This window comes from Maniola jurtina, chromosome 7 (genome assembly GCF_905333055.1).
Source record: "Maniola jurtina chromosome 7, ilManJurt1.1, whole genome shotgun sequence".
Classification (NCBI taxonomy): domain Eukaryota; kingdom Metazoa; phylum Arthropoda; class Insecta; order Lepidoptera; family Nymphalidae; genus Maniola; species Maniola jurtina.
In genome coordinates, this window is record NC_060035.1 from 12,690,805 (window position 1) to 12,710,889 (window position 20,085).

The 20,085-nt window shown below is 36.9% G+C and overlaps 1 protein-coding gene across 1 annotated transcript in view; it reads right to left on the reverse strand.

Moving 5' to 3' along the window:
- Positions 1-10,420, reverse strand: part of LOC123866681 (elongation of very long chain fatty acids protein AAEL008004) — a 46,172-nt gene extending 35,752 nt beyond the window's left edge. Inside the window, exon 1 of the mRNA XM_045908361.1 lies at positions 10,211-10,420. Within this exon, the coding sequence (XP_045764317.1) occupies positions 10,211-10,217 (7 nt within the window). The 5' untranslated portion in view covers positions 10,218-10,420. The remainder of the gene's footprint in view (positions 1-10,210) is intronic.
- Positions 10,421-20,085: the final 9,665 nt, after the last annotated feature.

The window sequence follows — 20,085 nt, forward strand, 5'->3', positions numbered from 1 at the left end:
TTATTGTCAATCCGTCACCAGTTCACTACTGAGCACGGGCTTCCTCTCGGAAGGAGAAGGATTAAGTCATAGTCTACCACGCTAGCCATGTGCGGATCGGCAGACTTCACACACTTTTGAGAACATAATGGAGAACTCTCAGGCATGCAAGTTGAGTATGCGTTGTTGAAAATTATTATAGGTAATGCGTAGAAAATTACTTCTCACGCGCTAAGTATTTTAAATTTATGTGTCAAATATAGTCCTTATTTTACAGGTGAACCGTACTTTTGACATGACAGTTGACCCATAGAGTTACAAGTGTAAATTAAAAATTTATAACACCCCCGACAAGTGAAGGTTACAGTAACTAGAAAAGAGCTGATAACTTTCAAACGGCTGAACCAATTTTCTTAGTTTATAGCTAAGAACACTCTCGATCAAGCCACCTTTCAAACAAAAAACTAATTTAAAATCGGTTCATTAGTTTAGGAGCTACGATGCCACAGACAGATACACACGTCAAACTTATAACACCCCTCTTTTTAGGTTAGGGGTTAAAAATGATGCGTGAGAAGTCATTTCGTACGGACTATAATACGAATCGATCGAATTCGTAGGCGTGGTCGAAAGAGTTTTCGAAACTATGATCTTGACATTAATATCGAATATCTATCAAAACATTCGGTATGTGTCCGGCGCCCTTGAAATTGTTGTTCCTCTAATTTGAATTTACTTTACGACCAGTTCTGTGACAGTGGTGTTGAAACTCTCCACGACAACGGCTATAAATCATTTTTATATGCAAATATAATAAAGATTTCATAATTGACTGGCTTTGGTCTGCAGTTTTGCTTGCGGGCATAGAATTTTGTGTCTCGACAATCATTTCGTAATCCGTGTGCAGTTGTCCCGTTGACTCTATACCCAACATAATATAGGTATTCGTAAACACGGACCAGAAAACTGCGTGGTTATAACTTCAGATAGAGTAGGCCACGTAGGCCCTACTGGCTGCTACAGCGTGGTACCGGTGCTTCGCTACGCCTACGCTTAGACTTCAATCCAAAGGCTCGAAGAAATAAGGAGAGATGGGGGGAGGGGGCAATGTCTTCCTAAAGGCCTCCTTTGATGTTCGGACCACGGCTTAGGATGATGTTGGAATGAAGCGGTATTGGTTGGACTTGATTATTCCGTATGCCCCCGAGACCATGGTGTGAGTTCATTCATGTACTTACTACTATGTGTAACTAATGTTAGGAATGGACCTCGTATTCGCTGGCGAAAATGCTGTGCAGAGTTATTGATGTATATAATATTGCTCTACAAAATAGGGTGCATTGTCAGTCATGATTTGATCTTTAGGGTGGTTAAGGACGTGCTAAGGGCATCTTTTATCGGGGGAGTCATTACGATCGGGGATGTATGAGGCTGGCGAAAGTTTAATTGAATAAAATTATTTTGAATTTTGAATTTTGAAATTTTTGATCCCGGGCACGCATTTCAAACTTTTCGGAGCTATGTGCGTTTTATGCTATTAAATATTATCTGCTATACCAGTGAACGAAAATATAGTAAGGAAGCCTACATAAACCTGCATGCCTGAAAGTTTTCAATAATGTCTGCCAATCTAAAATGGTCAGCATCTTTTCTTTTTGAGATTCATACTTAGTATTGGACTCGCGCCGATGAGTTGAGATGATGAATATTATATACTTACCTACTACTACGTGTTATTAAAAATCTACACTAATATTATAAAGAGGTAAGGTTTCTTCGTTTGAATGTAGGGAGCAATATCCGGAACTAATGGTCCAATTATGAAAATTCTTTCACTGGTCGATAGCTAGATTATTCCCGAGGCTACAAATCATAGTACATAGACGAAGTCGCGGGAAAGAGCTAGTATATTAATATACCTTTGATCTCAAGCTTTCGCAACGAGCCATTTCGAAATAGGCAAGGCCGCTATAACGTGTATCGAACTCGTGTATGGTAAATACCCGGCGATCTTGGGAGCACATAATTTATTTTATATGCCTTATTGACGCAGAAAAGCATTGTGATGGTGATCGCGCACTACGGACGAACCGCACGTATGGCTGAGTTTCGCGATCAACAGCGCGGATCACACTGTGCCTCCGTTGATTCTGCAGTCAATTGACGGACGTAATGGTGATCGCACACTACGGACGAACCACACATGTGTTTGAGATTTACAGTAAGAGTGAAGCCACACGAGTTGCGTTGGCGGTGTGCCGCCGCACGGCACGTTCGACGAACTTGAGACCAGAGAAATAAGGTGAAGAAGGGTGGTGCGTTGCAACGCCATAGGTACTTGCCGGAACTTCAACGCAGTGTGGCACCCAATACTCAAAGCCACAGCGATGCGACACCGCAACGCACCGGAAACGCATCGTGTGGCCTGAGTCTTTGCATCGCTCTCATCGCCCGGTTGACTGTAGAAAAGCGTTGTAAGGGAGATCATACACTACAGACGAACAGCTTGTTCGTGCCTTAAAGAAGGCAAGGATAAGCTCTAAGTTGGAGCACGCTTACCTAAAAGATAGATATTCACTCTTTCCTTGAACCTTGAATGCACTTAAGTTAGACAGGGTAGAAAAAACGTTGTGGGCGTCCCAAACTTTAGCCCATAATAAACTTTAGTTCATATCAGAAACGATGAGCAAACACGTTTCGCATAGTTTGACTTCTCTTTGTACTGGTGTAAAACTGTAAAAAATATATTCTAATTTTGTAGTACATATATTCTAATAATAATATTGGATGTATTCAATATCTACGTTTAGTTTTTAAGCGTTGGCAAACTAGTTAATGCGCTGATCTTTTCGAATGCGTGCGGCGTGACGCGCTAGTGGGCTATGGTATTCAGTCATATTGTTAGCACAGTAAGTTTTATGATCGCATCAGACAGGCAAAAAAGACTAAGTAATTGTCATAATGTGTAAACTTTTGTGTGTTGTTATGTCGAAATTGAAGTTACTGAGAATGGTAAAACAAAGGTTTCTGCATAGCCATTAATGCTGACCTTAGACGCGAAGTTTAGTGAGCTAGTTTTATAATAATTGTCACTCCGGCAGCTCAAGCACGATCAATGTGACAGGTTTCTCTCGCGGATTTTATGTTGAGAAAGCGTCAGAAAACTAAAGGGGGGCTATAACCATTAATTTGTGATATGCATACTGGTGTATATACTAAAGTGTGTCTGTTAGGTTTTCATGGGCCATCCGTTCAACCAATTTTGATAAAAGGAACCTACGGAGATAGTTAACGGCCACTGACATTAATTATATCTATGCCATGGACTTTTTATCATAAAAACTCAAAAAGTTCCTACGGGATTTTTTTAAAAACATAAATCTACTCGAATAAAGTCACGGGCATCTTATATAAATGATATAGACATTAATTAATTGTTACTCAAAACAATTGGAATAATTGATATTTGTTATTATTAACTTATTGTACAGATAAATAGCACAGTAATGTAATTAAATGATTTTTTGTTTTTTCAACACAGTCATCGCCATATTTAAAACATATTATGAAAAAGATCTAAACGCTTGTTTAGATCTTTTTCATAATATGTTTTAGAAATTCAAGGAATTCGTTGTAGCTACCTACTATATATTGTACATTTTCAAAAAATATTTCACTTCATGTTTGAGATTACGAAGATGGAGAAGGGAGTGGGTCCGAACCCTCAAAATTCTCCCTTTCTGAACACCATGGTAACAATATAGGATTAAACCCTACGCAAAAGCTGCGAGATAATTTTGTCGCGCTGATAGCGCTAGGGACGCCGATTTTGACAGCGGCTAACGACTTGGTTCCGTTTGCCTCTACTACAAGCAGATACATAATATTATATATAAGCAGATACCAGCGCTATACACGCAAATCCTTCCAAACGATTACCCGTTTGTTAGAACCGGCCCATGACCAGAAGGTCAACCACCTTCTGAGTCAAAAACCATTTTAACCAGTTCAGCTTTTGTTTTGCTCAAACTAATTACTGCAGATATCAAGTCAACATATTATTATACACTTATTGTTCTTCCCTGTGTCTTATTCCTCATTGCTGAGGGTCGTGACCCCGTTAATAATGTCATGAGAGTCACTCACGAGAGTGGATTTAGGTTCTTTAAATATAGTGTAGAATTTTTAATTTTCCGATTTATATTATGCTTATATTATGTATATGATTAAGGTTTTTTAAAAATCCCGTGGGAAGTCATTGCTTTTCCGGAATAAAAAGTTAATATGTCAATTTTCGAGACGCAAGCTACCTCTGTACCTTTCATATAAATCGGTTAAACGGATGGGCTTTTAAAAATCCCGTGGGGACTCTTTGATTTCCGAGGATAAAAGTAGCCTATGTCTTTCCCCAGGTTGTAAGCTACCTTTCATCAAAATCTGTTTAACTGTTGAGCCGTTAAAAGTTAGCAGACAGACAGACAGACACACGTTCGTATATTATTATAGTATAATATAGTATGGATCTAATTTAACAATTCACGTCAGTTTGTCGCTCCGTGCAGCGTGATTAAAAGACAAACACACATTCACATTTATATTATATTAATACTAGTAGGATTATTTCAATAAATACAATTATTATGCTTATCTCCTACGATTTCACCTGTTACTGAATGTTATGTAGTGATAGAAATTAATTAACATGATAAAACCTTAGAATAGATGAAACAATCTAAATGGCACGTGCTTTGTACTTAGGTAAATGTTGCAAGAGATATAGCAGTATAGGTAGCAAAATACAAAATTATTTATTTGCATAAGTCGCAGGTGAATTTTTGGTGTTATGTATACAAAATATATGGTGTTGTCTGTTGGTGGTATTAAAAGTAATACAAAGCAAAGGCTTTACATGCTTCTCTGATGGGTTCGATGCATATCGCTTACAGTCAAATCTTGTCCCCCCCCCCCCCCTGGGTTTTGAAAAACCCCGTGGGAACTCCGATTTTTCGAAATAAAATACCTATGGGATGAAAAGTATCTTTGAATAGTACCGAATTTTGGCTAAGAAGATGGGCCTTGAATAGGATTTTCGCTAGAATTAATACTCTTAGATTTTTGTAAATACCTATAAAATCCTCCTATACCACTCTTATACCACTCGATATTGTTATTTTAGGTACTTAGAAAACTCAAACCCCCGATTTCTTCCCCCTTTTTTAATTAAATTAAAAACAATTATCCTTTTTTATTAATTTCAATTATGTTGGGCTACTATTATATACAACTATTTTATGTCGATAGATTTTAATGGTTACTGAAATAATCGACTATGACAGACAGAAGGACGGACGGACGGAGAAATTCGCACCATAAGGGTTCCATTTTTAGCATTTCAGTACGGAACCCTAAAAATGTGAAAATTGACGTCAGAAATGCGTAAGTAAACCTGTTGTGATTGTTAATGGCCTGTATTTTCCCCAAATGCCTATTCATGTTCTGGTTTAGCAAGTTTTGTTCAAATTTTAAATTGCAAATTCTGCTGTGATCCATTGATTACTTTGTGAACTCAAAATGGATCACGTTTGGGTTATTTTCAGGGTTCCGTACCTCAAAGGAAAATAAGCTTGTTGTCTTTCTTTGTTGTCTGATGAGACCGTCAAGAAAAGGAAATCAAACCTCTAGGGTACGTCTTCTGTTTGACCTAGAATTATGAAATTTGGCAGGTAGCAATGTCTTATAGCACAAGTAAATGGAAATATCCGAAACCTTGAATTTGTGGTTATATAATATATGTACATTGTACATATCATAAAAAAATTAAATGTGTTCAAGAAAAAAAAAAAATAGTTTACTAAATCACATAAATTATTATGGCGCTGTCTGTGATCAACTTGCAGTGTTCTACATACAAATGTTAGGTATGATATTATGTTGTATTGTGGTACGGAACCCTTCGCGTGCAAGTTAGCCTCCCACTTGACCGGTTTTTCAAACTCTGATAGCCAACTAGGCAAAAAGTATTTATTTATGACTGTTTTTAACTCCCGACCCAAAAAGAGGGGTGTTATAAGTTTGACGTGTGTATCTGTGTATCTGTCTGTGGCGTCGTAGCTCCTAAACTAATGAACCGATTTCAATTTAGTTTTTTTTGTTTGAAAGGTAGCTTGATCGAAAGTGTTCTTAGCTATAATCCAAGAAAATCGGTTCAACCGTTTGAAAGTTATCAGCTCTTTTCTAGTTACTGTAACCTTCACTTGTCGGGGGTATCATAAATTTTTTATTTACACTCGTATACCTAATATTTTGATGCAGTGCGTAAAGACCCTAAGGATTAAAAAAATAATGATGGAACTTTCGGGAAAATTCTTTATTGTGTCTGTAGAAAGATATAGTAAACAAAGTGTTGAAGAGGTAAACAATTAAATATATATCAAAGGGTCATTAAAAGGTTGCGTCATGCTAATCTTGTGTACAATTAAAATGGCGGATCATGGAAAACAGAGCTACCTAACTACATCCGCTCGACCGCTTGGAAAATTATAACGAGTTTCCGTAATGAAAAATAGTACGTTATATGCCACTATCACGGAACTCTATAGCGATTATGATATGAACGCTATAGCGACTATGACATAATCGCTATTATGGTCAATTTTGTCGTCCACAATCTCTAAGTTAAACTAAGATATGTTAATAAGTATAGTATTATATGGTTTAGTTCATTTAGCTATTATATACACCACCTCCCACTGTCTAATTGTTTATTTTCTCCCTAGAGTTAAGGTTGTTTGGAAGAGATCGCTATTTAGCGATAAGACCGCCTTTTTATACCTTCATTTTAAGTTTTTAACCGACTTCCAAAAAAGGAGGAAGTTCTCAATTCGTCGGGATCTTTTTTTTTTTTTTTTTTATGTATGTTCCCCGATTACTCAAAGACCCCTGGACCGATTTGGACAATTTTTTTTTTGTTTGAAAGGGTATACTGTGCAGGTGGTCCCATATAAATTTGGTAAAGATCTGATGAATATCTTCGGAGATGGAGAACAGAACTCCTCAATGGATAAGAGCAAATTGCTCGCGATCACTGTAATAGCTTAGTAAACAGTAGGGTTTTAACTGGGCATAGCATATTATAGTACAGTGGGGCCACTAAAAATTGTGAAATAAAAAATTTTCAAAAGAAAAATAAAACCGACTTCAAAAACCAAAAACACTAAAAAGTAGAAAATAATTTTTGTTTAGCTACACATGTAATGTACCTAGGTATGAAGTCGGGCGAGCTTCAATCTTGGATTTCTAATTTTGTTTTAATATGCTCGCTCGACTTCATACCTAGGTACATTACATGTGTAGCTAAACAAAAATTATTTTCTACTTTTTAGTGTTTTGGTTTTTGAAGTCGGTTTTATTTTTCTTTTGAAATTTTTTTATCTTTTGGTGACTTGTCATTTGTGTTTTGTGGTGCAATAAAGTATATACAATATACATACATATTAGTCTACATACAAGCATTAAAGGCAAAAATGCATTGCTATCCTTTTCATAATGCTCCCTGTAGAAAAGGATAGTACCTACTAAATTTAGACTTATACAATTTGTTTATCTTAGAGATTGTATGAAACAGAATTATCCACATTATCTTGTTTGGTTGTAATTCCCAAATGTAACAATGTTTCATTTCAATATTTACTTTACTAGTCACTTTAGTTAGTGAGGAATGTCAATATTTGGTATGTCATGTTAAAATTCATGGTGTTTGCTTGTATTTTGTATCTACCTAGTTAACTTTTTTCTACCCTAAAAATAAAAAAACAGTATAAAAAATAGTTTTTTTTTAGGATTTTTAAAAACCCTTGGGAACTCTGACTTTCTGCGATGAACAGTATCCTATGTCATTTCTCCAATTATTTATGTACATATAGGTATCCAGGTAAAAAATCACATCCATGCGTTGCTTCATAGAGACGTAATTGAAGGACAAATTAATAAGCAAACATTTTGCATTTATAATATTACTAGAGGACCCGCAACTTCGTCCGCGTGGATTTCGGTTTTTAAAGATCCCGTGGAAACTATTTGATTTTCCGGGATAAAAAGTAGCCTATGTCCATCCCCGGGATATAAGCTGATATAAGCTAACTCTGCACATTTCGTCAAAATCGGTTAAACTTTTGGGCCGTGAAAAGGTGGCAGACACACAGACATTACAGACACACTTCCGCATTTATAATATTAGTGTGGATTAAGTAGGGATATGTAAATAATGCGTGATACGGAAATCAACAATTTACGTGTTGCATACAAAAGTTTAAAAAAAAAGTCACAATTGCAATCACCATTAGGTATCTTGATAAGGTCATACGTAATATGGTAAGGTACAAGTAGTTATTCTGTAGGTATTCTTACAAAGTTGTTTACAGGTGCATATTTATATTTTACGAGAGATGAGAAACTATAAATTGCTACATATTATTATTATTATATTCTGTGACATTAAAAAAGGTAACTGCTTATAAAAAGATATTTTTTTGTCATTTTCGTAATTTATATTTACCTACGTAAAAATTCTTATATAATAATCGTTGTGCGTTCGCGCATCGCATCGTTTATCCGATGAGTTGAAAATTTGTATAGTTGTTGTTGGCACTTGCGTGAAGGATCCGCGTACTGCACTTTCAGCGAATAATAGGTGGTAGTACGTGGATTTATATTGTTGCAGGTAAAATATACTCGTAGGTACTAACTTGCTGATGCCCGCGACTTCGTCCACATGGATTTAGGTTTTTAATCCCGTGGGAACTCTTTGATTAACCGGGACAAAACGTAGCCTATGTCACCCAAATTTTGACGCAAGTTCCAAAAACAACAATAGGCACAGTGTTTTTGATTAAAGTTAAAACTGCGTTTTTAACCCAAATACATTCTAATACTTAGGTACATTTTTCTTAGATTTTCTTTCGTTAACAATTCACTCGATTGTTATCTTTTACCTTAGTAATTAGGTAAAAAAAAAGATACCGAAGTATCTCCCATCCAGGTCAAGGCATAATATCTATAACTACAAGATTGGTAGCTAATATTATCAAGTAGGCAGGCAGTTTTCAGGTTTCAATGCCTGAACAGATTTGGATGTACGGGGTTTTGTTAGAATCCTTTCACTATCCCGACTCTGATTTTAATTTTTTTTTCATATTGCAGAGCAAGTCCTGTTTTTTATTATTTTTTATTATTACTTGTTCAAGAGTAAGTAGGGTACTATGTCGTCCTATCTTATTGATTGTAACAGTTCGGGAGGCTGGCAGTTACATTGGTTGCCAAGGCTTGGCAATCATTGGCCTGGGCGAAAGATTTAAAATTTTATTTGGATTTCTGTGGCCTGACCATTTAATGGACTGCCAGCATTCTGGATATCTTTCCTCGTCCCATTGCAATAGTTTGGATGATGTTTTTGATATTATAGAATCGGCTAGACTTCAAAATATGTGTTTTATACAATAATATACTCTACTCGACTAATACATATTCATTGTGAAAGGACATTTTTACTTATTCTTATTACCCAACTGCGGCGAAGCCCAAAAGGAGGGTTATGTGCTTGAACTGTGTGTATGAATATCTGTTCCTATGTAGTTCCTATGGTAGAACCAAGGGTTGTACAGTCTTGATATAATATCATAATATCATGCTGCTCTACGTGAAATAAATAAATTCATTTCATTTCATTATGTCCGCACGTATGACGTAACTAATCTACGGCTTAACCGATTTTTGATAAATGATATGTGATTAGATTCGTCTTGATGGCGCGAGTGTCACTCGGTATACCTAGTACGCGACAGGTCGAGATGGCATTTGGGGTATGAGTCGGGGCGCGCCCCGCACACCCGCAAGTCACCCACTCTATCCCGCAATGGGTTAGCTTGAGGGCTGTGCGGGTGTGCAGGGTTCCCACCCTGATTGCCATCTCGACTTGTTGCTATACTATATGTACCTATACTGGATAGGTACATTAAATTCTTAAAAAAACAAAATGGCGGATTTTCTGCGCTTTTTATGGCTGAAAAAGTTGCAATGCAAACGGCGCAATCGCAGTTTTTTTTGGAAAACTTTTTAAATTAGAAGTTTTGCTTTATGTCTTTTGTAGTACCACACCAGCACAATGCAGGATATTTATATCGGATCAAAAAAGCGATATCACTGAATTAAAAAAAAATATATAAAAAGGACTCACCGTTCATTTTGAAATAATTCCACACACACAGTCACAAGAAAAATATTAATCACAGTTATTAACGTCTTATTAAATGTAATTTACGAGTGGTAGTCCGTTCCAAACCACTAATCAACAATACGCGTACGAAAATTTGAATTTGGAACCGCATGCGACCCGCCTCCCTATTGGCAGGTCTTAAGATGGCGCGCGCGACGGTCTCAAAAACAGAATGAGGTTGCGCGGCGCACGCGCAGGTATAATAAAGAATCTATGATAAAGGTTTGTGTATCTCAATTCTCACGGACGATAAGTTAAACGTCACACGTTTCGTAATGTCGATCGATATGGGTGTGCTAGCGCTGGGTGGGAGCCTTAACCCCTTGTAGAAACAATGGATAGATACACTAGCGACAAAACTTGCAAAATTCGTTTACCAAACTCAAAACTAACTAAACACCGTGGTCCTTACGTAGCATTACTTTTAGAAACATTAGTTTTTCAGAATTTCCACGTTTTTCGGCGATAACTCAAAAAAATATCATTTTGCAGTTAACAGAAGACTCTCCGCCACTCACCCCATACAAACGTAGTTTGATTCTCGTTCCAATATAAACTAATCAATTTCGATGTAATTTTGTTGACACGTTTTAGAAACTAACTGGCTTATTCCCGCAACTTCGTCCGCGTGGACCATACAAATTTCAAACCCCTATTTTACACCCTTAGGGGTTGAATTTTCAAAATCCTTTCTTAGCGGATGTTTACGTCATAATCTGCATGCCGAATTTCAGCGCGATCCATCCAGTAGTTTGTTTGAGCTGTGCGTTGATAGACCGAGAGAGACGTAGATAGTCGCTCAGCCAGCCAGTCAGTCAGTCAGCTATTCATTTTTAACCCCCGACCCAAAAAGAGGGGTGTTATAAGTTTGACGTGTGTATCTGTGTATCTGTGTGTCTGTGTATCTGTGTATCTGTGTATCTGTGTATCTGTCTGTGGCATCATAGCGCCTAAACGTATGAACCAATTTTAATTTACTTTTTTTTGTTTGAAAGGTGGCTTGATCGAGAGTGTTCTTAGCTATAATCCAAAAAAATTGGTTCAGCCGTTTAAAAGTTATCAGCTATTTTCTAGTTTTCTTGTAGAAAAGAAGGTTAGATAACCCTTAGGTTCATAATATTCAAGTGTAAATTGACAAATGTCAAGCTGTCAAGATGGACGTTGCCTAGATATACATAATTACATTATTACAGTATTTATTTGAAAATGATTTGTCGGGGGTGTTGAAAATTTTTAATTTACACTTGTATATATTTAGATAGTATATTGCGTTTGAGTGATTACCGTTAAAATATTTAGTTTTAAGTTACACAGGGTTAAGTATTTACGTACAAATCTTAAATGAGTTTGATTGATTAGTATTCAAATGAGAGCCTACTTTTGTGTGGACTGCACTACGGATAGACCCCTCTTAACCCCTTGATGAAACAATAGATAAGGATACACTTGCGATAAAACTTGCAGAAGTGGGTGATTGCGGTAAATAATTTATTCTTAGCCGTTCTTACTTAAATAATTTTTGAGTTAGCGCTAAAAAACATGGAAATAATTAAAAACGTATGCTTCTAAAAAACTGGTCGAGTGCGAGCCAGACACACACATGAAGGGTTCCGTACAATCTTATTAGATACTAGTGACCCTTGCCGGCTTCATACGGGTAGCTTATTACAATTTTCATTGGGATCTCTAATTTTTTTGAAAATAAAATATACTCATGAATAATGAAGTTTTCTACTGGTTAAAGAATTTTTAAAATCTGGATTTTGTTGGTTTTGGAACAAAATCACAAACTTTATATGTCTTTATAATATTAGTATGGATAATACTTTTAATTTTTTTTCATTTGCAGAGTGGCCATTTTGAAAATTTTCATCTTGGTTTTTATAACTTAATATTATAGCGGTAATAGAAATACACACTCTGGGAACATTTCGACCTACCTATTACAGTTCATGAGATACAGCCCGCTGGGAGACTGACGTACAGACAGTGGAGGCTTAGCAATTGGGCTCCGTTGAACCCTGAAAAGGATGCTGCGTAGAGCCAAACTAAGAACTACCTAAAAACCTTGGCCCTAAGTTCTTTTTTGAAAACATTAGTTTTTTGAAAATTTCCACGTTTTTTCCACCAAAAATATTTTTTCCACTTAGAGGACGGTAGAAATATGACCTGCGTCGACCCTCATTTATTGACCTTTACTCATAGATTGGCTAAAATGCATTATTGCAGCAAAAATACCATAAATTCAGTCAACCACGACAGTTGAGATTGTAGCAATGAAATTCAAGCTTTAGTTTTAAGCCTATACTAGTTACTATATACCCACGACTTCACTCGCATAGATTCAATTTTTTTTTAAATCCTGTGGTGACAGTTTGATTTTCCGTGATAAAATTAGCCCATGTACGTCTCCAGATGCAAGTTAATGTAGAGTTCTTCCACGTGGAATTTGGTTACAGTAATTTCTATGGGAACTAAATGTAAAAATGAGTTTGTTGTTTAATCATGCCACTACATACTTTTAACTACTTTTATCCCGGCAAATCAAAGAGTTCCTAAGGGGTTTTAAAAATCTCAAACGAGGTCACGGGCATCAGCTAGTATTTTATATATAAATAACTTTTTCACCATAAAATATTTTCAGAAATAAATACCAGATATGATGCAGTGCAAACCGCAGTTGGATTTTTTAAAATTCTTAGTTCTTTTATTATCTGTTTTTTGCATCTTGTGGCTAACGGATGCGCATAAATTAATTTTGAACATTATTTTAATTATACTTCTTCGTATGGCTAAGCTTAGGGTTCCGTATCCGAAGAGTTGCAACGGGCATCTATTACTGAGCTGTCACTGCCCGTCCGCCCGTCCATCCATCTGTGAGTGAGCGGACAGTATCTCGTAAACCGTAATAGGTAGAGATGAATGTGTTCTATTACCGCTATAATAACAGATAATAAAAATTTCAAAATGGCCGCCTTGAAAAAAAACTATCCATACTAACATTATAAATGCGAAAGTGTGTCTGTCTGTCTGTCTGTCTGCTACCTTTTCACCGCGGCCCAACAGTGTAACCGATTCTCATGAAACTTGGTACAAGGTTAGCTTATATCCCGGGGACGGACATAGGCTACTTTTTATCCCGGAAAATCAAAGAGTTCCCGCGGGATTCCTAAAGACCCATCCACTTAACCGATTTGTATGTTTAGTACCGAAGTAGCTTGCGTCCCTGTAATCGAAATAGGCAACTTTTTATCCCGGAAAATCAAACAGTTCTCACGGGATCTATAAAAATCTAAATCCACGCGGACGAAGTCGCAGATATCCTCTAGTTTCTTCTACGATACTTCGTGTGTGAGTTCAACTCGAACTTGGCCGATTTTTATTACTTCCTAAGCATCTCTTGAACGCGTTAGATTGTCCGTGCTACGTGCTCCTGGGTTACCCAACAACGACTTCTATAGACTGTACAAAGCCGCCATGTTTCAAAGCATGTATCTAGGTGTCATTATACCCCTTGGAGCAATCAACAAGCCATCGTTTTTTCCAAATTTTAAGGTCAATTCACATTGGCCGCGAATCAAAACAATAAAAAAAATGTAGAGTATTAACCAGTAGGTAGGTATATTCAACACGCTGGACTGACGACCTTTTAAGGAGATAGAGGGAAGTGGGTGGATAAGAAAGAAGAAAGAAAGAAAAACTGTTTATTTGGTACCAACAATAACTTAAAATAAATAAAATATAAAATGGGACGCGTGGTGTGTGGTGCCAAAATGGACTCCACTCAGCATTTGCTGCGCCTGTGTCGGGAACGCAGGCACAGCGCTGGTCTTCCGTGAAGCCAGAAGTTTCGGACGGTAACTACCTATAGAATGCAATATACAAAATACAAATACAATACAAAATAAATAATGTGGTTAGTAGATATAGGGTTAGTACAATAATTTAATGATAAAGTAGGTATATAATAAAATAAAGTAGAATTATAAAGATGTGGGAGGACCTGAACTAAGCGCCTTCCTCACCCTTTTGCTGACGCAATAACAAAATTCTTAAATTTGATTTGAACCATGTTTTTGATTTGTTTACATCGCGCAGGGGAGGAGGCAGGTTGTTCCAGCATTTCGTAGCGGCATATTTAAAGCTACCACGAAATGCTGCGGTTACATGATGAGGAGTTTTTAGAGTCCAGACTCTGTTGGAGCGAGTGTTGGTCTTTTTGGCCCATTCGATCTTATTAAAGAGGTAGTAAGGCTTTTGAGACTGTATCACCCCAAACAGTAACGAGGCCAAGTGCAACTCCCTTCTGGTTTTCATATTGAGCAGGTTTCCTTTATTGATGTAGGGCGAGATGTGCGATCTTGGAGGAACATTATAGCAGAATCGTATACAGGCGTTTTGAATTCGCTGAACAAGCCGTTGAGTGCGACTTAACAACCTGGGACCATACAGGGCGTCGGCGTAGTTCAATCTGGAGAGAATTAATGCTTCGCAAACCTTGAGGCGAGTGTCAGTGGTAAGAAATTTACGTACGCGGTAAAGAATTTTAAGTTTATAGAAACAGGTTCGGGCTACTTGAAGTATGTGGTTCTCAAATCGAAGTTCGCTGTCAATCAGAACTCCCAGATTTCTAGCTTCTGGGGTCCGTTCCAGCACTTCACCTCTGACGCACACTGGAGGAGCATTGAGAGGAATTTTTGCTATACTCTGACGAGTTCCGAGAAACATGTATTTCGTCTTACTACAGTTTAGAACGAGCTGGTTTGAATCCGACCAGTCTGCAATACTTTCCAAGTCTTCATTAATTAAAGTTACAGCTTGAGAGATATTACTTAGTTTAAAGGATGTATATATTTGTGTATCATCAGCATACATATGGTAATTACAGTTATTTATACTCTTAATGATATCTGCTGTGTATATAATAAACAAAAGGGGTCCTAATATAGATCCTTGCGGAACGCCGTTAGTCACTGGTTTGAGTGTCGAATCTACAGTATGGCCATTAGAATGTCGCAACTGTACAAACTGAGAGCGGTCATTGAGATAACTTGCAAACCATTACAAGGAATTAGAGTCCAAGCCATAGAACGACAGCTTAGCGAGCAATAAGGTTGTATTGATGGTGTCAAAGGCACGCGAGAAATCTAGTAGTACAAGCAAACTCACTTCACCGGAATCTTGTGACGCTAGTATATTATCGACAACATCAATCAGAGCGGTGGCAGTCCCACAATTTTTTCTGAAACCAGATTGTCGCTCAGGCAGAATATCATGCTTCTCTACGTACTTAGTCAGCTGCTCACAGATTACTTTTTCAAGAATCTTTGATAGGCAGGGAAGAATACTGATAGGACGTAATTCTTTGAGAGTAGTGACATTCGCTTTTTTTGGAATCGGTCTGACTATTGCAGTTTTCCAGGCTTTCGGAAAAACACCCGTTTCAATTGACCGATTTATAATTGCAGTTATAACGCTTAGGGTTGTGGGTAAGGTTAATAAAATCATATCTAATGATATCGCGTCGATCCCAGTAGCGTTCGATCTCAGAGAACTTATGATTTTTCTTACTTCACCTTCTGTAACACAGTGAAGCTTAAACTTAAAATTGCCAAAAGTATTCGTTTTATAATAAACAATATCAGTTTCTTTGACATTTTTATGCACTTGTATGTCTAGGAAATGATTATTTATAATGTTTGGATCTTTGAATGTATTTATTATATCCTCATCAGAAGTATTGCTTTTTGGAACAACGTATTTTCTGAGGTTTTTCCATAATAGTTTTGAATCATTTATGTATTTATTTATATAATGATTATGAAAGGCCTCCTTTTCCCTATAGAGAGCGGTATTAACTATATGCTTAAGATCTTTATAATACTTCTTGCTAACTTCACAGCTAGCGTCTAGACGTGACTTTGCATGTGCATCATTACGTAATTTCATCATTTGTACAATAGTAGGAGTGATCCATGGGTAAGATTCCTCTTTAATAGTAATAGTTCTCAGTGGTGCATGGACATCAAATAACAATAAAATGTATGAATTAAAGGTCTCAAGCATGGTATTTACATCTTGCATGCCAATAATGAGATCCCATTCTATTTGGTTAAGATGTACATCAAATAAGTCCTTGTCTATATTTTTTAATGAACGAAAAGTGAGTTTCTTGGGTACTCGTTTGGTATTTACGACATCAACTTCACACTTCACAAATGCATGCCTACTCAAGTCGGGGATAAAATCAATGTGGATATTTGAGATGCTAATATCTGCACAAATGAGATCCAAAAGGGTTGAGCTATGGTCTGTAAAATGTGTCGGATCCGTGACATACTGCGTAAGATTCAAGTATCTTAAAAAGTCACTCAGCTTCTTGAAATTTGCAGTGTCGGGCTGTAACATGTCAATATTGAAATCACCTAGTAGAATAGTATGATCATAGTTCGAAAACGAACTTACCGAAGCAGTCAAAGCATCTATGAAAATAGTTGTAAGGAAGGCAGAATATCGTGTGTGGTGGCGCGCTCTTGGGAAGGCCTATGACCAGCCGTGGACGCAAACAGCCTGATTGATTGATATGCTACTAGGTACGTAAAGTAACACTCTCGCAAAAAAAAAACGTGACCATTTTGTGATTTACGTGGTGGACATAGAGCTCAATATACTAAGTAAAATTTCATAAATTTGGTTAAACAGATGGGCCGAGAAAAGGTAGTAGACCGACAAACACACACTTTCGCATTTATAACATTAGTATAGATAATGACGTCATAAAGTAACTACTCCGGGTCGATAAACTAAATAAATGAATGAATATTTATTTTCTATACCTACTTCTATAGTTTTTCCGAATAAATATATCCGTCTCTAAACCAGTTCATCAATAATAACCATTAAACAATTGAAATTTGGTTTGGCAGTATGATAATGCAACATGAATTTGGAATTTCTCGACTTGATATAAATCGGAAAAAGTTACGTATTTCAATATTGTTTCCAATCTCAACTTCGGATCACTACACCACTGGGATACCTATCTTTTACAATAATTATACATTTCTGGTTCATTTTAAAGTAATGTGATGGAAAAAATTACTTGAAATGGCAAGCGACTGGTTAAAGGTGAACGTATGTGGAAGAAGGAAATAATATATTACATACAATTATATAGTACCATAATTGACAGACTGACAACACTCAGCCTAAACTGGCGGATCTATAAACATTAAATTTTGCACGTAGGTTGTCTATAACAAAGACCTGTACAAATCTTGCTCGTCAATGCTCAACAACGTCATAAATATCGCGATAATCAACGCGTCGAACTAAGTGGCCAATACTTGAACGGTTAACGTCTAATGACACTGTGTGGCTTACATCTACGTTTAACGAGAAACGCCGTTGAACAGCGCGTTATTGGCCGTTAATGTGACTAGGACATTAGAAAGAACTTTGTAAACTTCAAACGGGATCCTTAAAAACTTAAGAAGTCACTGGACTCAGCTAGTTATAGTCCTAAGACCAAACACCAGCATATCGAGAATAGCCGAGGCAGTCCTCAAAAATGCCTCGAAATTGGCCAAGATAGTCTTCAAAAATGCCTCGAGATTGCTTGAGGTAGTCTTCAAGAATGCCTCGAGAAAGCTGGAGGTAGTCTTCAAGAATGCCTCGAGAAAGCTGGAGGTAGTCTTCAAGAATGCCTCGAGAAAGCTGGAGGTAGTCTTCAAGAATGCCTCGAAATTGCTCGAGGCAGTCTTCAAGAATGCCAAGAATGCTTAGCCAAAACCATCGGCAACTGCCTAGCAAGTTTTCAGTTCCTCAATTGTCGAAGTGCCGGATGTGTAAAAATCGCTTCCTTAGGCACGTGAAGATTTGACTACGTAGGGATGCCGACCTTTAGTGTAAATAAATACATAAAGCGAGACGATGTCCTTGATCTTTCCGAACGAACCGACTTTAGGGTCGTAGAACCTTTTATACACAAATAACTGGTCCATTACTAAGAAAAATAAATAATAACAAAACTTTGTTCTACTTCTTCATAACACTGAACCAGTAGGAAGTTAACCTACTTGTGTTTATAGTAAACAAGTGTAAATTACAAATTTATAACACCCCCGACAAGTGAAGGTTACAGTAACTAGAAAAGATCTGATAACTTTCAAACGGCTGAACCGATTTTCTTGGATTATAGCTAAGAACACTCTCGATCAAGCCACGTTTCAAACAAAAAAAAAAAACTAAATTAATCACTCTCACGCTAGCATTTGTGTCCGGAGAACTTTATTAATATACGACTCTATATATACTAATTCTGAAAGATATTATTTTAACTTACCTCAATGTAAGTAAAGCAGATTTTTTTTTCGAATTTTAATGTTTAGAATTTGTGGCCACTCGAAAGAATCCTAGATTTCACAGGACCTAAAGGACAAAAAACCCTCCGGATTCAAAAGTTTCTAGAAAACTATAATTTTTCTAGAATGTCGTTGACGTTTGCAACAGAATCCGGAAGAATAATATTTAATTGGTTTTTAACATGTTTCACCGCAGGGTCAATTATGCCGTGGTTTTAACGACGAAACGCATTCGATAAATCGATGAATGGAATTTTACCTAAGCGAAATAACTGATAATGGATAGAGCTTTTTGACGCGACTTCGTCCGCTTGGGTTTAGATTTTTACTACAAACCTAAGTCCAATTTTACTACGGATCCCTAAAAAGTTTTTAGGGATCTGTAGTAAAACAAGGAGTCCTTATTATTTGGAAGAAAGAAAAAACCGGCCAAGTGCGAGCCAGACTCGCGCACTGAGGGTTCCGTATTCGGGTACTTTTTCCCACATTTTGCATGATAAATCAAAAACTATTATACATAAAAATGATTAAAAATCTGTTTTAGAATGTACAGGTAAATCCCTTTCATATGATACCCCTTGGTATAGTTATCTTACTTTGAAAATTGAAACACATTTTAATTTTTTTTAAAATGATGTAACCACAAATTCACGGTTTTCAGATGTATTCCTTTCCTTGTACTATAAGACCTACCTACCTGCCAAATTTCATGATTCTCGGTCAACGGGAAGTATCCTATAGGTTTTCTAGGCAGACACGACGGACGGACGTACGAACAGACAGACAGATAGACAAAATAGTGATCCTATAAGGGTTCCGTTTTTCCTTTTGAGGTACGGAACCCTAAAAAGGGTCCAGCTCAGTATAATGCCGTAGGCATCTGTAGGTATGCCTTGTTCATTAGCTACAGCGCTGATGTTCAGCCGGGACCCTGATCCGAATATCCGAATATGCTACGAAAGTATACTACTAACTTTCACTAGTTTGTTTCACTCTTACTCTTTTCTCTACCCAAAAAGAGGGGTGTCATAAGTTTGACGTGTGTAGGTATCTGTATATCTGTCTGTGGCATCGTAGCTCCTAAACTAATGAACCGGTTTTAATTTAGTTTTTTTTTGTTTGAAAAGTGGCTTGATCGAGAGTGTTCTTACCTATAATCCAAGAAAATCGGTTCAGCCGTTTGAAAGTTATCAGCTCTTTTCTAGTTACTGTGACCTTCACTTGTAGGGGGTGTTATAAATTTTTAATTTATACTAATTGTTGTGTATTTGATGCTTGCATCCATTGATAGTTTTGTAAATACAAATTAATTGTTTACGCATTACTTACCATACAACCTTGTCACTCCTTTACCAACGTGGAAAAACCGAATCAGAATTTCCGCTCATTTTTTTTCAGTAAAGTTGTTATAATTAATTTTTTTGTAAAGTACGTGAGTAGTTAAACCCAGTTTTGTGTAGCATCTTCCAAAAA